The sequence below is a fragment of the Lissotriton vulgaris genome, chromosome 6, assembly GCF_964263255.1.
Source record: "Lissotriton vulgaris chromosome 6, aLisVul1.2, whole genome shotgun sequence".
In the NCBI taxonomy this organism is placed as follows: Eukaryota; Metazoa; Chordata; class Amphibia; order Caudata; family Salamandridae; genus Lissotriton; species Lissotriton vulgaris.
The window spans coordinates 1,848,832,098-1,848,850,888 of record NC_141694.1 but is presented as its reverse complement, the minus strand read 5'-3'; the positions used below and the strand labels follow the sequence as shown (position 1 = coordinate 1,848,850,888).

The following is an 18,791-nucleotide window of genomic DNA, read 5'->3' as shown; positions in this document are numbered from 1 at the left end:
ATACTGGTAAGTAGCATTTTCCTTCCTATACAACAATAGTGACAGATCGGCTAAGAGCTCAATAAATAAAACCAATAGCAACCCAGACACAATCCCTTCCTTCCACAAAAGAAAGCTACTCCATCTAAACTGTTTACTCATGAACTCCTATTCTGTTGGATACTACTAACTGCAGATTCTTCACCTTTGGAATATTCCTCTGGCCCCAGATTGGATTGGAAATGTATCATAACAGTGCTCCTTCCTATGCACTACTAAGTAGGGTTGTGCAGCTCCGCAGTGGCCTTTTTCCACCAAGAAGCACACATATAAGTTAGTGCGACCCCTGTGCCCCAGCTGAGTTCCTTTCTCTTGTTGTCTTTGTATGGGAATCTGGAGCTTCACTCCCTTTAATAGGTTGACAAACTTTTTTCGAAATTCAGTGTGCAAGGAAATAACGTCCCCACCGAAGCCTACAGAGTTCAGATCATGGCATGATTGTTGCGACTTGCGGTCAATGATGTACCCACACGATTCATGCCCCTGCTTTTTAGGACTCAGTGCACTACTCCAAGTCATGTAAAGAACACCCCCTTATGCACCCCAGGGAGATCTCGGACAGTGAAGTGAAGCTGTATATTACCAAACACAGAAAAGTCATAGATCTCGCAAATGTCCTAGTTCGAGTCGAAGATGCAAATTCATTCCTGCTGTGATGGCCTCCTCCTAAACAGGTCCACATCCAAGAAGTAGTAAATGAAGTCAAAGCAGTAAATTACCACATCCTTCCATTTTCTGTCGAAAAGGGAATTCGGATTTGTGTCAAGTTGCCAACCAATCTTGCTCCTGATCGCGTAACAGATTCCTCTGCTGGTCCCCAACTGTTCTGGCCCATCGACCAGGCAGCAGCAGGTCGTGGCTTTTAAAGAGCCTGTGCTGCATATTTTGGTACTCGTCCAACTCCCTCTGGTGGAGGCCAAAGAATCCTTATCGGTCTTCAGCTGAGTTACAGACGGTGGATCCATCCACAGCGCCATCTGTGTCACTCAAACCTACCTTGGGTTCTGCACCGACTCCAGTACAGACTTCCATTCTGGCTTCAAATTCTGTCCCGGTCCTGTTCCTGATGTTGCTGGCACCAAAAATCGAGCACCTGCTGATTCAGATCTCTGACCTCAAGCCATCTGCTTCGACCCCAAATGAGGTCTCACCTTGATTCCACACCAGCTCCCCCTGTTTGTGAGTGTAAGGTGGCAGTTAAGTGCATTCAATCTGCCACCTGAAATTTTGGATAAAATTCTAGTGCCCAGTATTCTTTCTACAAAGTCCATCCATGCAGGGCACTCGGACAAACGTGTGGCTTGGTGTGGAGTTTGTAACACAGACCCCTTACATGCCACACTGTTTGTTGTATTACTGTTTGTTCTGTCCTTAGCCCAGCAAACCCTTGCCGTGGGCACTATTGAAAGGTTATGTTCAATAGCATATGTGGGTGTAGATAAATATGCTCTTCAAACTTTTACCATCTAGTGTTGGGTCCGGATATGTGCAATTGTTTTCTAAGAAGTTTTTCGAGTTCAGAGAAAAAAGTGATTCTTCATCCTGTTGATAGTGTGCATAGGCATCGCATCCATTGTTAGATTGTTTGCTTTCAACACCGTCTGGTTCGGACTTGTTTTCTTGCGCCCCAGTTCAAGACTGTCTTTAGTTCTTTTTGGTTTCCTTTTCATTGCTACCCTTGACGGTATTGTTTCGGTTGCGTTTTCCATCCTTGCATCCAGAAAAACAAACAACTTGAGCCCGTCCATTCCGCGTGCTTCTGTAGCGGCCCTTGGAGCTACTCTTTGCTTCAGGCAGTTTCGACCGAGAATGCGTTGCTAATGGAACGGACTCCATTCGGATTCTGCCCCAGCTGCCACTGGAAATACCCGAGGACTAATCTCCATCAGGTTTGCAACCTAGGTCCGTCTCCTGACCATGGTGAGGCGGACTGTGAAGCGATCTTTTCGATCGGAAAAAATATTGTAGGACTGCTTGGCACGTCTCAGAAAATGTAGCGCAAAGAGATCGAAAATACACCAGCCATCTTCGGTGAAGATGTCCAACAGGAAGAGCTTCAAGAGGCCTCTGCAGCGGAGGAGGCCTTTTCCATCCATGACTCAGAGACCGGTTCTGCTTCCGATTCTGACATTGACTCTGGAAGCCAAATACAAGATTCCTCTGTGGGAGAGCAAACCGTGAGTACACCTGCCCCTGTTCCACCTCCCAAAAAACAGTTGGTTTTGATAGATTCTTCGGCAACCGGGCCACCACTACCACCAGGCGATATTAGGCACAGTTCATCTGTTTAGGACTCCCCACCTTCAGGCTTGGCACCGAAATCCAATTCATTACAGAAGACGCTCATACCAAGCCGATCGGGCTTGCCACCGAGTCGACCATCTCATTCTTTGGCTCCGAGCAAGCAGCTACCATTGATTTCAGCTCCAAGCTCTTTGGATCAGAAAAGAGCCTGTTGTCTAGCTTGTTTCCTTCATGCATTTTTCACCTCCTGTCTGATGATGTCAAGGCTGCAGGTGTGTTATAAGCCATTGGAGGTGGTGAGGTTGTCAGCCAGCAAGCGTGCTTTTTTCATCATGACAATGGAGATGGATAAACTGGCTTTGAAGGTGCTCTGTGCCAAAAAGGGATCTCTACGGGGGTGGTGGGCTCGTAGTCACATTTCTTTTAGCCCTTGAAAAGCCTGCTGTGGCATGTAGGTTTCCCTTAAAGCAAGTGTGGGGGTTCAATGTGGAGTCTGGCTTCTTCATCTACCCACACAGGATCTGCAATAATATACATGTATCAACCCTTACAGTACAATTTAGGAAAGATCTGAAATGACACAGCTTTAAAATGCACTACATTGTGACCCATTAAATTGCCCAACATTCCTCTATCTGTACCCTGAAACCCATTTACTTTCAAACTCTGATTGAATTTTGCCTTCAACCGCGATCAGCACTCCCCTACCTATTGGCTAAGTTTGAGCTATCCAGATAACACCTTCTAACATATAAACTATTTACACTTTGACCAAAAAGTGGCAAAGCTCCCTCAAGGTTGATAAAAGGAAAAGTTCTACTAACAGTAACCACAAGTTGACTTCATTCATCTTATATATTAATTCTATTAATTTATTGAATTCCATGGCAGCTCAATTAATTGCCTTGTATCTTACTTTGTCTTACTATAGATAATAGTTTGTGCCAAACATAGCAACCTCTCTCATCCATATGTCTCTATGAAGACATTAAAAAATGTATTGAAGTAACATTCTCTTCTCTCTTTGAATCTTAAGGCACTGTTGCCATGTGGGACCTGTCTACAAAGTCCTTGCTGCAGCGGGTGCGATATGCCGATGGCCTTATCAAGCTCTATCCTTACAATTGCTTCACCGCACATGACCATGCTGTGAAGAGCATTGAGTGGTGCAAAGTTAACCGGTAAGCTGAATTTGCGTGATACTGAAATAATAAGATCAAGTAATGGCAATGAGACGCATGCGCTTGTCAATAGGAAAGGTGACATGCTAGCTTAGTGGACCAGTGATGGCCATTCTTGTGGGCAACAGGTTCATTTTGTTTTTTGTTGGCGAAAGTGGGTTGTGGATCATTTTAAACTTTAGAGTTTTAGGCTAGGGTCTTATCTTTCTTGAGCAAGTTTCTTTAGGTTTCATCATTGTTTTCAGTAGAGGAATCATTGGATTATGATAGATGTGTGAAGCTATTCTGTGGTTGTTTTGTTCTCGTCTGGTGTGTGGAGAACTATTTCTACAGCATTAAGAAACTGCTGACATTTTCTCTTCTGGCTCATGGTCCACTTTGGCACCATCTTTTATGAAAAAATCTGGATTGGCTGATTAAGAATTACTCTGTCTCACAAATTGGCGTTTTACTGTCTGCACTTCACAACCCTACCTCCTTTCTATTACCACTCTGCATGTCCATGTTGCCTAGCACCTTCCTTAAAAGCATTGTTTCTTTTCTTCTTTTTTTTATCTGTAAATCGTGTAACTTTTCAGAAATAATTTATAGTTTTCCCCCAAAAATCCTTGTGTAAAGGGAGCTCCCGGGATTCAGCTCTCACCCACTTTATCTCTGTATATGTTTTATTGTTGCAGATGAAATTGGAGTTTGGTTTATTTAGCTTTTTTTTTTTTTTAACCAATAGTCTTCATTGGCCATTTTAATGCCTTAAAGCCTATGTCGGTACTCTCTAACCAGTGGGTCGTATCTTGAAGAACTGCAAATTTAGAAACTTGTCTGTATTGATAGAAGCTGGAGTGTTTTCAGCAGTTCATACCTCTTATATTCATTTTACTTTCTCTCTGGGATCTAGGCCTTATTCAACCAGTGCGCCAGGTCAGAGGTGACACCGTGGCTATATAAAGGTGCTACTTGTGAAGCTCCTTTTTTCCTCACATGACCGATGTAGAGATCCAAAGCCTGACAAGTATAATTTTTGATATTAGTTCTGGTTGATTTTTCTAACCACAGATTTCTCACCTTTAGATTACCCCTAGATGTGAGACTGGAAGTGGGAAATTCTTCAGAAATGTTTCCTCCCTCTGGTAGGTGGCGCTGTGTAGCTCTGCGGTACTACATACCGCCCTGGAAGTGACACTGCAGAACCACACACAAGCTCCACCCTGAGCAGAGAATTCAGTTTCTTTTGTATTGTGCCCTTCTATGTAGGTCCAGAGCTAAGGTCGCAACTTTGTCACCTTTCCATCGACTCTCCCCCCCCCCCCCCCCCCCCCCCCCCCCCCCCCCCCAAATCACATTTTGCTAGGAAACTATGTTCTCACCGAAAATGAAAGGTTTCAATCTGTGCCAAGACTGTAAGGAAGCAGATGATGGTCACAGACGTACACAAGTATATCAGCAGTACTTGGGTTTTTGGCACAACTTCAAGTTGTGCAGCGGGTGTGATGTCAGTCTTTCTAGGGTGATTTAGGACCATTAGGTCAAGTGACATTGCAGAGTATGAAAAGAGGTCATGGTAGAAGTATAAGCCCTGCTCCCACTCCAAGTTGTAGGCCAATGTCATAACCCAGGTCTCGAGGCGGCTCAATCAAAAATTCCAAACCACTGTTGGAGTCTTCCAGTAAATCTAAGCCACAGTCTAGACAAAGTACAAGAAATCTAAGCAGGACTCAACCCCATCCTCCAGTCGAAGCCTAGTGGGAAAGCACAAGAGTGTCAAGAGACAGATTGCACCCCTTCCATGTCTCCTGAATTGACCACAAATAGCGACCTTAAAAGAGGCCCGCCGCCGATCTTTGCTACTTCAGAGCCTTGGGGGGTCTCCAGACTGACTTCTTCCGGCGGGTACGCCCGCACGCCATGTGCCACACTAACCCATGCCAAGGTCTATGCTGGTTTCTTCTGTGCCAGACCCGACACAGACTCTGCCAGTACAGGTTGATGATTGATTCTCAACACCACTATCTGACTCCGACATGAGGTCAGCTCAATCCAAATCTGTCCCGCAATGAAATTATAGAAGCGCAACCAGTGGTTGCCCCAGTATTGGAACTTTCATAGATTCCCATGCTTTTCTATCATTCCCCGTCGTCGGAATGGGAATCTCGGTAACAAAAAATAACATAGCAGTAGGTACAAAAGAGAAAGAAAAAGGCCTAGGCCTCATTCCCTTTTGTAGCATATCCACCTCTTTGTGTAAAAGAGACCAAACTAGGCATCAGCCAATCAGAAGAGCCTCACCCCTTAGAACCCTCCTGAAGGAACTTCAGAGCCTCAGATTTTCTACTGCACGTTGTGCCAGGGAGTCTCCTTTGAGCTCTGCTCAACATCTACTCTTCTGAAGTTTTTCTTCAGGTTTTTTCTTCAGGTTTTCTTCAGATTGTTAGCTGATCCTTCCAGGATGTCTGACAAGGAAAAGAAGAAGGCCCTTTTCAAGCCATGTTCCACCTGTGGCAAGAAAAGACTATTCATTGAGGATAAGCATAAAGACTGCATCTATTGCCTCTATCCTGATCACAAGGCTGCGGACTGTAAGATCTGCCGCACCTTTTAAACCAAGACCCTCCGGGACCATGAGGGCAGGCCTCTGACATGGCTCCAGAAGTTGAATTACAGGAAAGATACTGTCTCCAGTGACAGTGCGGACTCTGCATCTGTATCTTCAACAAGAAGGTCAGTCAAAAGGGGTAGGGGTTCTCCTTCTCATTCTGTGGAGCATCTTTCTAAGGCCTCAAAAAAGACCCCCAGAGCGTCTGAGAGCCAGGGTCCAGGCGAATCTCCTCACCGCGGTGAAAAGGAGAGGGTAGGACCATCTACGCCTTCTAAGGGTTTGAAGACTGATCCAGCCTTCAAGAAACCCTCTTCTGGAAAGTCTGACAGAAGTTCCAAGTCATCGACGATGAAGGCGTCGTTGACGGAGGCTCCGTCAACGAAGAAAAAGAAGCCTTAACTGAAACTGGTTCCGTAAACGGGACAATCGACGACTGGATCGTCGACGAGGATGGAATCGTCGACGACAGCTACAACAGCGTCGACGATGGAGTCACCGACGACTGCATCGTCGACGAAGATGGCGACGACGACAGTGGTGACGACGACAGTGGCGTCGACGACGAAGAGTTTGTCGACGGTCTGCTGTTTGATGAGGATGAGTCAGAGGAGGATGATCAGGACTCATATGACTATGCTAACAGTCCTTCTCAACTTCTGGTCAAATGCCAGGAGACGGATTGGGAAGGAGGGTATGACCAAGAAGGTGATTATCATCATTCTGCCCAACCACAACAATATTCAAGTCAAGACTTGGTTTCGGTTCCATCTTCTTTCCAGCAGGACCTGCACAGGATGCTGCAGGATTACAAATCTAAAGCTGCGAAGCCTGCTCCGGCTCCAGTTGCGCAAGCCATGCCTGTCCCTGCGCCTACCTCAACGGCTGTTCCTGAAATACCAGCTCATGTGTCCCCTCAGCCACAGGTACCAATTCCACAAGAGCCTTCCAGGCCAGCAGACACCCATGATTATTCCTCGGATGAGGATCATAATTCGGAAAATGGAGCTGATCAGGCTTCTGAATGGGATGAGTACATCATTCCGGACCCTCCGTCTTCATGTCCGGATCCGGTGGATTCCTCGCCAGCGGATATAGGAGGATTTCATCAGCTGATGGAAAGAGTAACTGGCAGATTCAAGTTGGCAATGCCTGCGGTGGCCTCTGAATGTTTCTTGTATGATTTCAAGGAACCTTATAGGAAGACGACAAGGTCCATACCAATAGTGCAGCATCTGTGGGATGAAGGCCTTAAGGCAATGAAAAATCCAGCGACGGTGGTCCCTGTACTACCGCGTCTAGATAAAAAGTACAAAGCGCCTGATGATGGTCCAGCTGCCTTGACGGGCCACCCAAAACCGGACTCAGTAATTTCTCAAGCGGCGCGGAGAAAATCCTGCAACTCCTCTGCTCCTTTAACAACTCCTCCAGACAAGGAAGGATGGAGATTGGACAATGCCGGGAAGAGATTCTCTTCAATGGAGAGTCTTCTGGTGCGGGCAGCTAATACCCTAGCAATATTGGGCAGGTACGACCGCCAACTATGGTGTGATATCGCACCGTTCCTGGATCAGCTTCCTCCAGAATCAAAAGTAGAAGCAAAAAAGGTCTTACAGGAAGGGGAGGCTACATCAATGGAGGTCATTAACTGTGCCATGGACATTGCCACGATGGCGTTTCGTTCTCTGGCTGGAGCTGGACCAGGTCATCGCTCAAATTGAACATCTCAAAAACTGAGCTGATGATCTTGGGCCACTCAAGTTTTGCCCTCTCGCCGAGCAGCTGGCCCAACTGTATGGGCACTCCGCCTGACCCAAAGAAGGAGATTAAGAGCCTGGGGGTCTGGCTGGAGCCTGATCTGTCCTTTAGGACACACGCCAAGAGGATCGCTGGCGTGTGTTATGGACTGCTCCGATCGGCCCGTAAGGTTCTCCCCCTCTTACCTGAACTCTCCCGGAAGCTGTTAGTCCAAGGTCTAATCCTCTCACGCCTGGACTACAGTAATGCACTCTTTCTCGGAGCACCGGAATCAAATCAATCAATCAAAGACATTTATAGAGCGCACTACTTGCCCGTAGGGTCTCAAGGCGCTGGGGGGAGGGGGGTGCCGTTACTGCTCGAACAGCCAGGTCTTCAGCTTCTTCCTGAAGGAGAGGTGGTCTTGGGTCAGGCGCAGGTCGGTCGGGAGGGAGTTCCAGGTCTTGGCGGCCAGATAGGAGAAGGACCTTCCTCCTGTTGTCGCTCTTCGGATGCGAGGGACGGCGGCGAGGGCGTGGTTGGCTGATCGGAGGTGGCGTTTGGGAGCGTAGAAGTTGATTCGGATCCGGAAGCAACGTTCAAAATCCTGCAACAAGTGCAGAACGCGGCAGCCAGGCTGCTGCGGAACGTTCCGGCCAGGCAATCAGCCAGGCCCGCTCTAAAGGCACTCCATTGGCTCCCGGTCAAAGAGAGAGTGACCTTCAAGGCCCTCTGTATTGCTCATAAGAGCATTCAGGGGAAAGGGCCTGCTATTCTGAAGGACATGATTTGGCCCTATAAGCCCAGTAGAGCCTTACGCTCCGATAATAAACACCTCCTTCAGATAAAGAGAATTAGGAGAGCCCGTTCAGGTGGCAGGAGCTTTTCTATCCATACTGCACACGCCTGGAACTCCCTCCCACTCTCACTACGCTCTGAACCAAACCTGCTCAGGTTCCGGAAACATCTGAAAACGTATCTATTTCCAGAATAATTCCAGATCTGTTCTGCTCCACACAGGCAGCTTGCTCTGATTCTTTATACGCGCTGGGATGCCTCTGGGTAACCGTGCGCGGTACAAAATTCGTTAATAATAATAATAGCTGCTGTCCTTCGTCGCCAGGGGTGGCTGAAGGCGACCTGAGATCCAAAATAAGATCCTGGATCTTCCTTTTGATGGAGAAGCACTATTTGGGAAATTGATTGACAACACTCACCAAGACATCAAAAAGGACACTGAGACCGCCAGATCTTTGGGTACGCTTCAGTACCGCAAGACTCCTTTTAAAGGGTCTTTTAAAGGGTCCAGAGGCACAAGTACAAACTACAGAGGATCTTACCAACAACAGAGATACTCATCCTAAGGCTCAGGTTCGCAACAATACCGCCAGCCTAATCAGCAAAGGCAGGGCCAAACCTCCAATTACTCCAGGCCTAACAACAGAGGAAAGCAGGCTCGCCAGGGACATGATACGTCCAAGCGACAATAGCGGTCTCCTGACTCTTCCTACTGTACCCTCCTCCAAGAAGTCATCGGTGGGAGGCAGGGAATCCCAATACCTTCAGAATTGGTCCACGATAACATTGGACCGTTGGGTACTCAACATCATTCGAAAGGGCCAAACCTTAGAATTCACTCAAATCCCACCACCCAAGCCCCCTGCAGCCATTCCATCAAAACACCTGCATCTGCTGCGGCTCGAAGTTCATCAAATGCTCCTGAAGGGGGCAATAGAGCCAGTTTCTCCGACCAAAAAGGACAGGGATTCTATTCCAGGTTCTTCCAGGTAAGGAATACGCTAGAGAAATGGCGCCCCATTTCAGATCACAGGGAGCTCAATGTAGGAGAGTAATGTCTGCTTTCCTATGGTCACCCCACTTTTTGCTTTTTGCTTCACTAGTTTTCGACTTAATGTGGCTGTGGGCCTGCTAATCAGACCCACAGCCCAGCTGATCTCTCTAAATTCACTACAATGTACTTTAGGTGCATTACCAATTGGATACTGGGTCACCTTATGAGTCCTTTTACAGTGTACTATAGGTACCCAGGGCATAGGTGCATCCAAGGCCTACCAGGGGCTGCAGCATGTGTTATGCCACCCCTGGCTGGCCATTCACATTGACACAACTGGCTGATCACTCAGCTGGGGCAAGGGCGTGTAATCACCCCTGTAGGAAGGTGGATATCTGACTATGGTTACCCCCAACTTTTTGCCTAGTGTTTTGCTGGTTTTCGACATAGTTGGCCTGGGGTCCTGCTGTACAGGACCCCAGGCTTCCTGCTCTCTCTGTTAAAATGGACTCCATGTACCTTAGGTACATATCTAATTGGTATTGGGTCACTCTTGTAAGTCCTTGTATAGTGTACCGTAGGTACCCAGGGCATAAGTGCACCCAACGCCTACCAGAGGCTGCAGCATGTATAATGCCACCCCTGGCTGGCCATCCACAACTGACACAACTGGCTGGTAACACAGCTGGGGCAAGGTGGTGTAATCACCCTTTGCTTTAGATATAATATACCTATATCTAACCCTAAAATGGACACCTATACTCCTATAAGTCACTCCTATGGAAGGCCTTAAAAATCCTGGAGGGAGAGTGCTTGGAATTATGTGAGATGGTGCTCTAGCATGAGCTGAGCCTGTCTGCACCTTTCGGAACCAATTCCTTTAGCTGTTTCCATGATAACGCTATACCATATACTCTTAAATGCATTATAATCCTTGCGGTTATTGCTAACTTTGGCATAGCATTATCAAAACATGTCGAGTAAGGTGTCATACGAATTGGAATACTACCCCCTCGCCAGTTCTGGCGACGGGGGTAGCATTCCACCCTTTTAGAGGGACACGACATGTATGTAACTGTGAACCCCGGTTAAAGTTAACTCGAGCCTCAGCATCACAAAATGGATGCTTCCACCACAGACACAAGTCTGACCTTATGCTGCTGGGAGTCCTTCCAGCGAGGGAGGCCTGGACAAAGGGTTTCCTGCCTTGGGAGGTGCTAGCACCACCCCAGACAGGATTTTGTGTATTGAGGTAGGACAGGCTGAAAGGAATGAGACATGTGTGGGGCACACAAGGTGTCCCTGTGCATACCCCAGTTCAAACCAGTTGCTAGGGCACTCCAGCCCCAGCTCTGGCGCGAAACCGGACAAAGGATAGGAGGTGTAACCACCCCCTTCCTGTTCCCACCCATAGGAGGGACCTAGTCATAGTACAGCCCCCTTTAGGAGAATAAAGGTAGGAGCTGGTCCCATTCCAAATTAGATTATCCTGAATTGAATCTAAAAGAAGAAACTCTGGACTTCGACGTTCTGCTCCACAGAAGACTGAAGAAAATCTCCCTTGTGGCCAAGGAGTGACCACCCTGCACAAGCAGGCACCATCAAGCGTCCTAGCGGTTCACTTTGTCGTCCTTCCTGCCTGGAACCAGACTTCAGAGCCCGACGAGATCCGGACTTCCAGACCTCTCCGACCTCTACCTACATCTGCAGCACAGCTGAGATCCGTGGGTGCGACGAGACCCGTGGGACCGGCCATCTTGGAGAAACTGCACTTCGCTTCCAGCACGACTTCAGAGGCATCCTCGAGAAAGTGCTTTGGGGAATGAGAAGCCTCAGCCCCGAGCAGCTCCTGCACAGAAGATCAGCCCTCCAGCATCCACGAGATCTGTGTGGGGCCCTTTTGCTTGATTGCTGCTCGACGCGTTGTCTAGTCACTTGCCGGCTGGCTAGTGACCTCCTAGACGACGATCCACGAAATCCATATCGCTGGTCTGGTTGCTCCAGACTGGCCCTTGCTTCCCTGCAAAGGAGAAGCACCCCGGACCCTCCTGGTCTGCACCAGACACCTTTTCCACTCACCGCGTGGGTTGCCTTTGCCAAGGCCTGCTGACACCGAATTCGGAACCAATAACGCCGACAGCGAGAGCCTGCGTGGGACAGCTCGTGCTTCCATCCTGGTCGTCGAAGACACCTCCTGGTCCACGTGGCTGCAGAGTCGAGCGTCCACTCTTCACCTGATCGCGACAACAACATCTGGTTCCTTCCTGGTTCCACTCTGGTTACTGGCTAGTGGCTTTGAACATTGTCCCCTCTGCTTTCAGATCCTCATCTTCCTCGATCCACCCTTGGATCGCTCCGGACAGCTTCGTCCTGGTCGCCTGCAGCATCTTTCTTCAAGGCTCCATAGACTTCAACGCGGAAACCCGACACACTTTCACACCTATGCACCCGCAGCCCGTGGGTGATTTAACGAGAGCATTTCGGTGCTCAAGGGTAGATTGACTCTCCTAGTGTCCAGGTATCCAGTCGTTTTAGTCCTAACTAGTCAGAACTGTCTTTTACTTACCTTTTCGTAATTTGTAGTGCCCATTGACTTTGTCCCGCATCTCGCGTGTGAGTTCACACTCTCCACACACGTCCCGTGGGCCTCCTGCTCCTTACCTAAGGTTAGGGTAGTGTAGTCCCAGCGATCCTACAGCCTCTGGACATCTTCATTTCCTCTTTTGATTTTCTTATACCATTTACTTAGTATATGGTTTGTCGTGCCCCTAGGGCACCATTGTAATTTGTGCAACTTAACGTATTTTTCCTAAGAGTCTTGTTATGGGCTTAGCCCTCTGATCTCATAAAGAGTTCAGAGGTGTTTTGTTAGTAATAAATATCTTGTTTATTTTCATAACAACCTGTGTGGTGTCCTATCATTTGGTATTCAAGGGGTTATATGTGGTAAAACAGCTGGCTTCACATGCCAAAAGAGTTTAGCCTAAGACTGCTTTGTCCATGCTACCATTAGGATAGCTGGTCTATAAGGTTGACTTACAACCAATCACCATAAGGGTTGTTTGGACTGATACAAGGTGATCACTAGAACTAGTGAGCATCATATATCAGGCCAACTTCTCACAACCCCTTGCTTGGATATAGTTTACCTATATCTAACATTATATCTAGACACATATACACCTATAGGTCACTCCTATGGCAGGCCTTAACAATCCTGGAGGCAGAGTGCTTGGTTTTATGTGAGATTGTGCTCTAGCATGAGCTGAGCCTGTCTGCAGCTTTTGGAACCATGTCCTTATAGCTGTTCTAGGATATTGCCATACCATATACTCTTAAGTGCATTATGAACCTCGCGGTTAAATGCTAACTCTGGTTTGGCTTTATCAAAACATGTCGAGTAAGGTGTCATACGATTTTGAATACTACCCCTCGCCAGTTCTGGCGACAGGGGTAGCATTCCACCCTTCTAGAGGGAGAAGACATGTTGTTCCTACTATTCCCAGTTAAAGTTAACCAGAGCCTCAGCATCACAAAATGGATGCTGCTGCCACAGACACAAGTCTGACCTCCTGCTGCTGGGAGTCCTTCAGCGAGGGAGGCTTGGACAATAGGTTTCCTTCCTTGGGAGGTGCTAGCACCACCCCAGACAGGCTTTTGTGTATTGGGGCAGGGAGGGCTGAAAGAAATGAGACACTGCCTGGGGCACACAAGGTGTCCCATACATAGTCCAGTTCAAACCGGTGCTGGGGCACTCCAGCCCCAGCTCTGGCGCGAAACTGGACAAAGGGAAAGGGGTGTAACCACCCCCTTCCCTGGTCCCACCCATAGGAGGGAACTAGCAGGTAATCCAGCCCCTAGATTTGGTATATAGGTAGGAGCTGAGTCCCAAGACTTTAGATTAATCCTGACTGAAACTCTGAAACGAAACTCTGAAGCTTCATCGATCTACTGTGCAAGAAGACGACTGAAGAGTCTCAATGTGGTCAAGGAGTGACCACCCTGCACAAGCAGGCACCATCCAGCGATCAACGGCTTGCTTTGTCAACGCTCCCGCCGGAGCCCGAGCACAGAGCCTGACAAGAACCGGACTTCCAGACATCCAACAGCCCGATCCACAGTCCCAGCAGAGCTGAGACCCGTGGAGGCAACGAGAGACGTGGGACCGGCCATCTTGAAAAGTCTGCGACTTGCTAATTGTGCAGCACCCGAGGCACCCTCTAAGCTGTGCATTGGGGATTGAGAAGCCCCAGCCCCGAGCATCATCTGCACCGAAGATCAGCTCTGTACACTCCACGAGTTATGCGTGGGGCCCTTCTGCATTTTCCTGCTCGAAGCGTCTGCCCAGTCACTTGCCCGCTGGCTAGTGGCCATCTTGGCGGCGATCCTTTGAATTTACACCGCTGGTCTGGTTGCTCCAGACTGGCCCTTGCTTCCCTCAAAAGAAGCAGCCCCTCAGACCTTGCTGGTCTGAGTAAGAAGCCAACTTCGATTCCTGCGTGGGTTTCCTTTGCCAAGGCTTGTTGACTCCAACCCTGAAGCCGACACCGCCGACTTCGAGAGCCTTTGTGGGACAGTCCGTGCCTGACTCCTGGTCGCCGTCGACGCCTCCTGGTCCACGTGGCTGCAGAGACAAGCTTCACGACAGCACCTAATTGCTTCACAACATCGCCTGGTTCCTTCCTGGTCACTGGCTAGTGACCCAGACTCTGTCCCCTCTGCTTTCAGGTCCTCTTCATCTTCGATCCAACCTTGGATCCACCCGGACACTTCTCTCCTGGTCGCCTGCAGCATCTTTCTTCCAGGCTCCATAGGATTCGACGACGAAACCCGACACACTTTGACACCTATGCACCCGCTTCCTGTGGGTGAGGTAACGCGAGTACTTCGGTGCTCCTGTGGGTATCAACTATCCAACTGTCTAGGTTTCAAGTAACTTTCACCGAGTCCAGTCAGAAGTGCCCTAAAAGAACTAGTTTGTAACTTGTACGTTCCCATTCACTCTCTGTTTTAACATGCGTGTGTGATTAGACACTGTACACGCCTCCCGTGGGTCTCCTGCTTCCTAACTCTTGGTAGCTCAGCGTAGCCCCAGCGATTCCCTAGGCCTATTCACTTTCCGTGTAGTGGTCCTTATACCACTATTTTAGTATATGGTTTAGCGTGCCCCTAGGGCCCTACTGTAATTTGTACAACTTATTGTATTAATCTTATATACTTATTGTATAGCTTATATTGTGCTTGTGCCTCTGACCTCATAAAGAGTTCAGAGGGTTTGTCTAATAATAAATAACATATATATTTTATATATATCCTGTGTGGTGTCCTTTCATTTGGTATTAAAGGGGTTATCCAGTATTGGGGTATCTTTCATAGATTCACATGCCTGAATCATTTCCCGTCGTCGAGGCGGTAGTCCCACTGTAAAAATATATACAATAGCAGTGCCTAAAAACTTTCTTGTAGTAGGCTGGAAAAGCCTAAAGGTCTAGCTAGGCCCAAAACTCTAGAACCTTCCCAGCTCAGGCAGTTTTCCTCAGATTTTCACCGCACTTCGTGTGTAAGGGAGTCTCCCTGAGTGCCTACTCAGTTTTTGTCTTTTTTCTCTTCAAAATGTCTGAAAAGAAGGCTCTTTTCAAGGCTTGTGGAACTTGCTTTAAGAAGAGGGTCCATGTGGACGACCAGCACTCTGACTGCATTTATTGTCTGCACCCCTCACATGTTGTGAAGGATTGTAGGATTTGCCCTACCTTCCCTTTAAAAACTATCAGGGATAGAGAGGCAAGGGTTCTTTTGTGGTTAAAATCATCTTCCACAGATGATGAGGACAAGGCCTCTACCTCCAGCAAGAGAGCCTGATCCAGAGAGAGCTCTTCCCCCTGAGAGGAAGAAAAAACTTAAATCCTCTCAAAGAGTCTCAGAACCCTCAAAGAGTGCATCGCTTCCTTCAGGACCGTCTACTGTGAGTACTACTACTTTGACGTCTACCTCTTTAATTTCTTCTGTTACGGTCACCACTTCGGCTATTACTTCTCCTGTAGTGTCTGCTAAAATTTTGCCGTCGAAATCATCGTCGACTGTCCCGTCGTCGACGGCTCCGTCGACGAAGATCCCTTCAGCCATGTCGACTAAGGCCCCGTCGACAAAATCTACAGGCCCGTCGACAGCAGTTCCATCGACGAAGTCATCAGCGGCCTTGTCGACGAAGGGCTCGTCGACGAAGACACCATTGACTGCCTCGTCGACAAAAGACTCGTCGACGAAGACACCATCGACGGCCTCGTCGACGAAGGACTTGTCGACGAAGACACCATCGACGGCCTCGTCGACTAAGGACTCGTCGACGAAGACTCCATCGACTGCCTCATCGACGAAGGACTCGTCGACGAAGACACCATCGCCGACGAAGTGTTCCTCGATAAAGACCTCATCGACGGTCTTGTCGACGGCAACATCAATACTGTCGACAGCAGTTCCATCTACCGAAATGTCATCTGCAATTCCAATGTCGACAGGTTCATCGTCAACAAATTATATGAGAGCATTGACATCAACTCATCTAATGCACAGCACACCTCCAAAGAGGATACAATATACTCATTTTCAGATGAAAACTTATCAGAGAGACTACTCTCACATTTCTCCACTCGTTCCATCACATCTTTTGGAGACTTATATGGACGAAGAATCGGATGACGGCGAAGAGGATGAGGGACCTTTTGGGGTTGCCCGTCACCCTTCGCAATTGAACATCAAATATCAGGAGGATGATGAGGACTATGACCAGGAGCATTATGTGAATGGAGAGTTGTCAATGCCATACCATTCGCCCCATACCAGACCCTCTCGTTCAGAGGACACAAGTCATCTCCCACCTACTTTGATCCAAGATTTACAAGCTATGCTGGCAGACTATCGCCAGAGATTTCCTCCAGCTCCAGTTACACCTTCTGTGCAGCCTGTCCCAGTTGACATACCAAGGCCTCCTTCACCGCAAGCTTCGTTGTCACCAAGGCAGGACACTGGCCCTACACCCCAAGCTGACACTGATACCTCTTCTCAGGATGATAATGAGAGCAGGGAAGAGGGCGAGTTGCCGGATCATACACCTACGGATCCGTGGGATGATTGTCATTCCAATGCCTTCACCGCCTGTTCCACGCCCGTCGGATTCTCCGCCTGGGGATTTTGACGGATTTCACAATCCTATGCACCGTTCTGCTAGTAGATTTGAATTGTCTGTCACAGTTGAGCAGTCTGACTGCTTTTTGCATGACTTTAAAGAGGGGTATCGCAGAGTCACCAGAGCTATACCTATTATCGATTACATATGGAAGGAGGGCCTCAACATCATAAAAACACCTACTTCCATTCCGGCAGTCCTTCCAAGAATTGAGAAGAAGTATTGAGCTCCACCTGATACTCCATTTTGCTTAATTGGACACCCTCGACCGGACTCGGTCATATCTCAGGCAGCACAACAGAGGTCCAAGAACCCTTCAACTCCTATTTCGACGCCACCTGACAAGGAAGGCAGGAGACTGGATGCAATTGGGAAGAAGTTCTCTGCTAATGCAGCGGCCTCCATTAAGGCAGTGTAACGGGGTGCCCGAGGCGCCCCCTGGGGTCGAAGTAACCTGTACACCCCCCTTTCTGTTTCCACAGCCCAGACAGGAATCACCGTGCTGGCACTCCGTGGAGGAACCGTACAGCGGAGAGGAAGAGGACATCGCCGGCGGCCCCTTTAACTGGCCTCCAGCTGCTGAGGGGGAGTGGCCAAACTCCGCTAGAAAAGAGGCAGGTGAGGCAGACCAGGTGTGTCTGTACACCGGCGGAGCAGTTTGTAGGAGGAGAGACGCGGAGCGAAGTGGAGACGAGGAGGACGTTGAATGGTGGGAGGACGACTCACCAGATCTAAGACTACAGCGTCGGATCCCGTCCAGGGAGCTGACGGAGGAGGTGGTGTCCTACGAGGGATTCCCGCGGAGGCAGGAGGATTCCCCGGACTACCGCCAGGTAGACATCGCGGAGTCGGAGCGAAGCTCGTTGGACTTCCGCCCAGCAGAGGAGGAGAGGAGTGAGGACGAGCCACGAGTGGACGACCCCAGGACCCGGGAAGACGGAGCGGAGCCCAGCAGCGGTGAGAGTCGTCAAGCAGCCGCCGGAGGAGATCCAGAGCCCGGACCGGAGCCAGGAGGCCACCGACACCGCGATCCGCCCAGCCACTCCCCCGGAGGGGCGTGGCTCCGCGAGGTACGTGACCGCATAGCGGGTTGGATCGGGAGGAGGGCGAGGCGCTAGAGCGCTTCCCACACATAGACAGGGAAGGGGACGGGACGGAGTGTTGTAGTATACCAGTTGCCCAAAACCCCAACTCTAGCGGAAACAAGCTACTTAATAACTAAACGTTGGGAGCACTTAGGATACCTCACCTCACTCCCCCCCCCCCCCTGGTGTATGGGATTTGCACACGGAAGGCCGTGACAGTAACGCGCTTTTCCACTTTTATTTGCATGGGTCCGCCTTGAGAGGACGGCACGACGGAGCCGGACGCTGTTGACCGAAGGCGGACACTAAAGACAAGGAGGACCGAGGGTGTCATCTCCAAGAGTCGGGCTGAGAGGAGTCGCTCTCCAAGGAAGCCACCTGGGAGACTCAGAAGCACCGACCAGTTGTTGTCAACAATAAAACCTTTTTCTTTGATCACTAAGACCCGTCTCCTGCCTCTTCCTGCAGTCCCGCTTACAGGCAGCTAATTCACTAGCAATTCTGGCCCGTTATGATAGACAGATGTGGTCAGATCTGTCTGAGTTCCTTGATCTGATCCCTGAGGATCGTCAACAGGAGGTTCGCAGAATCATACTTGAGGGAGAAAGGGCGGCATCGGAAATCATTGATTGTGCCCTTGATATTTCCAACACCAACTTTAGGCAATTGGCGGGAGCAGCAGTCCTTCGGCGCCAAGGTTGGCTTAAGGCTACCACCTTCAGACCATGGGTCCAAACAAAGATATTGGACATGGCGTACGATGGGGATTCACTTTTTGGAAAACACATCGATGACGCTTTACTGGCAATAAAAATGGATATGGACACTGCCAAATCTCTAGGTACCCTACAACACTAGAGGGGGTCCTTTAGAGGAGCAAGAGGCCGTGGTTACTCTTCCAGAGGGAACTATTCCAACCAGCAAAATCGACAGTACCAGT

At 49.0% G+C, this 18,791-nt stretch overlaps 1 protein-coding gene across 2 annotated transcripts in view; it reads left to right on the top strand.

The window, feature by feature from the left end:
• GTF3C2 (general transcription factor IIIC subunit 2) overlaps positions 1 to 18,791 on the top strand; it is a 908,247-nt gene that overhangs the window by 628,224 nt on the left and 261,232 nt on the right. For both annotated transcript variants that reach the window (XM_086928162.1, XM_086928163.1), the window contains exon 13: positions 3,320 to 3,464. In XM_086928162.1, coding sequence (XP_086784288.1) covers positions 3,320 to 3,464 — 145 coding nt within the window. The remainder of the gene's footprint in view (positions 1 to 3,319; positions 3,465 to 18,791) is intronic.